At 37.3% G+C, this 6,312-nt stretch overlaps 1 protein-coding gene across 2 annotated transcripts; it reads right to left on the reverse strand.

Annotated features, from left to right (window-relative positions):
- Nucleotides 1-37: 37 nt before the first annotated feature.
- Nucleotides 38-6,287, reverse strand: coq2 (coenzyme Q2 4-hydroxybenzoate polyprenyltransferase). 2 transcript variants are annotated; one of them, XM_026931558.3, is made up of 8 exons: nucleotides 6,165-6,287; nucleotides 4,251-4,601; nucleotides 3,961-4,127; nucleotides 1,963-2,084; nucleotides 1,661-1,746; nucleotides 659-792; nucleotides 347-535; nucleotides 38-190 (listed from the first exon to the last, which is right to left on the reverse strand). In XM_026931558.3, the coding sequence occupies exons 2-8, from the start codon at nucleotides 4,555-4,557 to the stop codon at nucleotides 38-40; spliced, it is 1,158 nt and encodes a 385-aa protein (XP_026787359.3). In that variant the 5' UTR covers nucleotides 4,558-4,601; nucleotides 6,165-6,287. The 2 variants fall into 2 exon arrangements, with proteins under 2 accessions (XP_026787359.3, XP_053084730.1); XM_053228755.1 differs by lacking the exon at nucleotides 6,165-6,287 and adding an exon at nucleotides 5,164-5,214.
- Nucleotides 6,288-6,312: the final 25 nt, after the last annotated feature.

A 6,312-nucleotide genomic window follows, 5' to 3' on the forward strand; every position in this document is an offset into this window, starting at 1 on the left:
AATATTCTTATTTACATATGAAAAAACATTTTTTTAACTAGGAAGGGAGTTTAATTATTTCATATTGTCTATCGTTTCTCTTCCCCAAATTGCCAAGAACTATTCCTAAGAATAACAGAAGTCCTAAATTACGATTGGAGGCGAATTTCTTCCAGCAATCCTCAGGCTTGTTGATGTCCAAAGAATAGATCTGCAAGTCACAGCATTTGGAGAACAAAAATCATTAGACACTACTTTTTAACATTACTCCATTTTATTATGACACAATTACTTAATCTTGTGTGGTTTCATTTCTTAAAATTAATGAAAAATAAAAATAAATGGTCAAATCTTGAACCATACTAACCTGTTGTGCTAGATGAAGAGCAACTGCAGACACAGCTATGTAGTACGGGACTGTCTGGTTTGCATTAGCGCCCGCCAGGATTAATCCAGACAGCATAGCCACAGTGAAGGCACTCAGCCAGGGCTTGGTGTGTTCCTGGAACCTTAGAGCTGTGGACTTCACACCCAGCTTAACATCATCCTCTTTGTCCTGTTCAGTAGAGAATGTTAGAGTTTAGAAATCCCAAATTCATTCTGCACAACCCAGATACCCTGCTATTCAAGCCATGCTACACAGCATCATCACTATACAATACAATAAAGTAGAAAGTACCTGATGAGCATAGATAGTGTCATATATCAGCGTCCACATCACGCCAGAGAAATACAGGGGCAGACACACGGACCAGTCACATGATCCCATCACAGCTGACCAGCCAAGCAAAGCTCCCCAGTTAAAGGTAAGACCTACCAATAAAAGTGACTTTTAAGCCTTTGTGCTAATATAATTCACATAGTAAAAGAAAAGTGCACCATCAAACACATTAAACGATGTTTATATTGAAATATTTGTGATGTTAATTAGTGATTCTGGTGCTAATTTGTGGGTTGGGGCTGTATTTTCATTATTGTGAAAAGTTAGCGCTTGTGTGTCACACTGACGTCACAGGGGACAGAGTTAGCGCAGTTACAATGGCGTTTAATAGGAGAACAAATCTCAGAGGGATAATGGTCAGGTGAAGCGGTTCGCTCCTAAAAAAAAGAGCAAGAACTTCTTCCTCATTCCCCATTTTCCAGTGATGTTCAAGATCATGCTAATGAGAACTCCAATTTAGAAGTAGTGGAGACAGCAAATGCTGGACTCAGTGAGAACTGGACTCCAGAATGCAATGCAACTATATGACGCAGTAGCACCAAGTGACGGCAGAGACTCGGCTCGGCTAGTTAATGATCTACAAGACGACAAGCATGATTGCATTGAGTGTGCTTTGAGTGTGCAAGTTGAAGCTTTGGAAGCTGATCTGTTTGAGGCAGAGTGTACAGATGAGGAGGTGAGAGACCTGGACAGACTAAAGGACTAAAGCGCTGCTGCATTCCTCTCTTTAGGTAGAGATGAAGCACCACTATCAGCAGGTAGTCAAATGGCATTGTGCATAATGTAGTGAAAATAGACCAACATGTTGATGAAAGGAGAAGAACTAAGAAGTCAACTCAGAATTTGGCGCTGAAGATCTGGAGATCGTGTGTTAACTATAAAGATTAAAATGCAAGTCATTCAGGGTGGATTTTTCCTTTAACTTAATGTATGTTGAAATATGAGTTTTGTAGAAGGTACCCAAGACAAGCTGAGGCCAGTATGTTATTCTCTTCATTAGAGGGTAGGTGACGACTAGCGATAACGAGGCGGCACCAAGGGCTATGCTGAAACAGACAAATTAAAATGTTATACAGTGTTTGCATTGTACTGATATCATTGACCGAGTAAGTGACAGATGACACTAAAGTGAATAAAATGTTAGTAGAATGACGCTTTATAAAATACACACATACATGAGTAAGCCATTAGAGTGGCTGTGAAGAAGAAAACCACTCAAATTAAAATAACAGCTAAGGTACAATATAAGATAGGTGAAGTACCTGTAATAGTTGAGACACAGCAGGACCCCCAGAGCTAAGCTCAACTGGCCTCCCAGGAAGACCAGCGCCTGGAACTGAGAGATCTGTCCTGCAGCTATGGGCCGCATGGCCGTCCGGAACACCTGAAGAGCAGAAAGTAGTACAAGATTTAATCTTACACAGCATCAGATGACTTAAAATCAACACTCATACACTTTTACCCATCCCTACCAAAACATGACTTGATATTGTGAAAGGTGAGCCATGTGAAGGAATTACAGAGGTTACACAAACTTTTCTCTATTCAGAGCAAAGAGTAAAGCTTACAGTGTCCTAAAACAGATTGTTGAACCAGTGATAGAAAGAAGATCAGATTTACAACAGCTTGAAAGCTCCTGTGAGGTAATAAGACTACTGTGGTATGGCCATGTAGTCAGAAGAGTTTAAGACATAAAAAAGAGCATATTGAGAGTATGAAGCTATAGGAAAGAATAAAAAACAGACGATGCAGACAAGAAGGAAGTGAATACAGAAAGAACAGGCTTTGATCTGACACTTTTAGTAAATACGTCACTAAAGTCTTTATGCGATACAACCAACAGCGAATAGCAGAGGTGGGAATTTTTAAGGCAATTCATAATTCAATTCGGTTATGATTTAGGGTCCAACAATGAGATTATAAAAAGATCCTGGATGCAGCTTAACTTTGAGATTCTACAGCCTGCACTTTGTTGTGAGCATTTGCTGCTTTTAATATTCATTCATCATGCTTAATATGTTCCTGGTTCTGTCACTGTTGACTTAAAAAAAATATGCATCTACCTACGCAAATCTAGTGATGATATTTGGTGCATTAATCCAGGATCTTTTTCCAGAATCACAATAATTTTCCAATCCCGACTGTATATTGGTTACTAAAGTAAAAACAGATTGTAAACCAATGCAGCCATTGGTCTTTGACTCCCATCTAATGCATCTAATCTCACATGACACAGCGTAGCTCAGCAGATCTGTACTTCGTGTTTTAGTCCTAGTAAGCAGGTGTCCCTGATAGAATGGTTATTTTTAACCTGGAAAATTAGACAAGAAATTCTTTTGAATGAGAAACAGATGTCAAATGGTAATGAATTAGCAGATAACACCATTTCCACTGTTTCACTGTTATACCTGCAACAAAATGTGCCTCAGTTCATACTGTGAAAACGTTCACGCAAACCACAAAAAACATATTGTATTCCTTCAACGCCTGCATAGATCACAATAGCAATGCTATGAATGGAATTTAAAGTACAGTATTACAATATTTGGAATTTAAAATACTTCAATATTTCAATCAGAGAATGTACTGTAAAGCCATACTGTTTTTATTGCTACATTTCATCTAACTTTATCAATCCACTTTCATCTTTTATATTCCATTAACTTACATAAAACGTTCTTCAGTAAACAGAATGTTGCATATCAGTGCTGCTGAGCTGGCATGTGGTTTTGTTAAAAGTACTAAAACAGGTGTTCCAATAATTGTGACACGTGGGTTTTCATTAAATAATATACATTTTCTTAGAATAAATGCACCTCAATTAAAGGTTAGCGTTCTCTAATATTTTCAATGTGAGATTAAGCTAATTGACCACAAAGACATTTTTAATAACTTTTTTTTTTTTTTTTTTTAAATAGATTTTCCCAAGGGTGCCAGTAGTTTCAGAGCTTACTGTATACAGTACATATTTTATTTATGGGAACACTGAACATAGTATCTTCCATATACGTGATTTATTTATGTGCTTCATGCACATTTGCTTATGTATACAGACTGCTATATTTTATATTTGACTTCTATAATGAACCCTAACCCTAACCCTAACCCTATTTTGTTCTATTTTAGTTGCACTACTACTTTTTATCTGCACTATCTACATATGTTGAATGTATATATTTATACTATATCTGTGTAGACATGCAATTAGGCTGAATTACACTGAACAGCAGCTGCATTCCAGCTGCATATGCAAAGAATACCTTCTTGTCGAAGTCTCTGTCCCACATGTCGTTAATGGTACAGCCCGCTCCTCTCATCAGCAGAGCTCCAGTCCCAAACAGTGCAAGCATGTGCAGGTCAGGCAGACAGCCCGGGTCGGCCGCCAGCCCGATGCTCCATGTACAAGGCAGATACAGCAGCCATGTCCCTACAAACCCCATAAAACAATCAGTCACTAATGTATAATATTGCTGATGTGATGTGAGGTCCTGTGATGTCTGGACTGTCTTAACAACGTAATCAGACAAGTGTGTGCTTCACGTAAGCTCACCAATCGGTTTGTCCAGCCTCATTAAGCGGAGGTATGGCTGAACAGACGCTGGAGCTGCGTTTACGATCCCTGCAGGACTCAGGCTGAAAGATCTTCTGTTGTTAAGACCATAGTGAGGGATATCTGACAAACGCCTTCTCTGTGTCTGAAAGTCTCTCTTGATACAACAGGATCCTGATGCAAGTGAAACTGGACTGTAATCCCTTCTGTCCCTCTGTATAGTTGTAAAACAGGTGAAGCAAGGCTGTGACGGAAGTCTCCGTAGTGGATGCGAGTTGAGCAGTGTGAGTATCCTAGTACACATCATCTTGACTGCTGTGACAATGAGAGCAGCCTACATGTCCTAGTCTCCTGAAACAAAAAAGCGTGGAGAATTTCTTCATTCAAATGCTTTCAGTCTGTTTATTATTTTGTTTCTTAGTGTGTTTCCTTTTCCGCAACTGTAAAGTGACCTTGGGTCTGAGAAAGGGGTTATGTCAAATATTAAATCTTCTTATTACTATTATTTTTATTATTATGTGCTGCCAAAGGGACCAGGTGACTTCTGCAGGTCTTAGCCACTATTTTAATTATGGAAACTTAAGTAAAAAAAAAAAAGAAATCTACAGCTAGCTAAATAACATTATAATTCATTTGAATGATTTTCGGTCTGCTATATATTGACTACTTATAAAAACAAGTTTAAATCATTTACCATACACATAATTTATTAACAACTGTCACCTTTCCTGTTTACATACTGTACACTGTAACAGCTAACGAGCTAAATGAACAGCTACATTAGCTAAACAGCTACCAAAGTTAGCATGCTATGTCTCACTGATGAAATGAAGCTACTTTAAATATTCAGCATCAACACAGTTATAAAAAAAATACTTTAATTATGGTCTGATGTACGTATTTTCTGACTTACATTAATGTGACATGTAGGTAATGTGAAGGATTTGTGTGCTGTACGTAAATTGTCCCGTCAGAAACACCGAATTGCTACTGGGTTCCGCTGAGGAAAAAAATTGCTTACAATTATAATTAAAATATTTAATTAGAATAGAAAAAATTGTCCTATTATTTATATTATATTTATAACTTTTGCTGACATTGTACTTCATACATCCTGTTTTAATATTTACTAACATTTAAATTTTGATGTTTCTTGTTGATACGCGTTTATTTTTATGGTGCATGTTGAATGTGCAGCCTAAAATAAAATCTGAATTATTCTACGACAGCTGAAATGATTTTGCTGACTTTGGGAAATCCAGTATGCAGCTTTGACTGTGTTTATAAAGTAACTACTACAGCAAACAGCTAATCACCGTGAGCTACAGCAGGCTGCTGTTTTCAGCGCCCTCGCGTGGTCATGTGTGTACATTACACCAACTATTGTGTAGAACTTCAAAGTTATAGGGGAACAGTCATGTTTTTTTTTCAATCAATATCAATATCCGTGATTAACACATTCACCTCACTCCTTATTTATTTTTATTTTAATAAAGCAAACATTAACAAAATGAGGATATCATACAGGCTTACATATAGAAAGCAATGTACACAATATAAACAAGTAAGTAAATAAATTTTATTTATAGAGCACATTAAAAACAATATCCTTTAACCGAACTGCTGTACAAAGTGCTATATATAAACAAGATAAACAAATCAAAGCCAGGAGGAGGTTATAATTACAGTAAATAAATAAAAGATTATTTGTTTGTTTGTTTAATTTTATTTATTGTTTTCCACATCTGGAAGGCAGAGTCTATGGTTTAACTGCATGTTAAACTGCATGTAGCACTTCCTGTTGCATGAGGTATACAGATAGTTAACTACAGTACATTAAATATAGTTTATTTTATTCATATAGCATTACACAGACAAAAAAAGGATTTAATATTTATCACTTCACATACAAACCTCTCTCCTTTCTGTTTTCCACACTTCCTCTTTGCGTCACAGATATTTTTTGAAACCGGACACCGCTTCCTGGTTGAAGGAGGCTGCATTCCACACTGCGTGCTACCCTACTGCACAGTGTGAGTGTGTGTGAGTGTGTGTGTGAGGG

The sequence above is a fragment of the Pangasianodon hypophthalmus genome, chromosome 24, assembly GCF_027358585.1.
Source record: "Pangasianodon hypophthalmus isolate fPanHyp1 chromosome 24, fPanHyp1.pri, whole genome shotgun sequence".
NCBI classification, from domain to species: Eukaryota; Metazoa; Chordata; class Actinopteri; order Siluriformes; family Pangasiidae; genus Pangasianodon; species Pangasianodon hypophthalmus.

Coding starts and splice junctions, on each gene's coding strand:
- coq2 (XM_026931558.3), bottom strand. CDS start 4,557: ATGATGTGTACTAGGATACTCACACTGCTCAACTCGCATCCACTACGG. Junction 1,747..1,962: donor CTGTGTCTCAACTATTACAG/GTACTTCACCTA, acceptor TGTCTGTTTCAG/CATAGCCCTTGGTGCCGCCT. Junction 536..658: donor ACACTATCTATGCTCATCAG/GTACTTTCTACT, acceptor TCTACTGAACAG/GACAAAGAGGATGATGTTAA.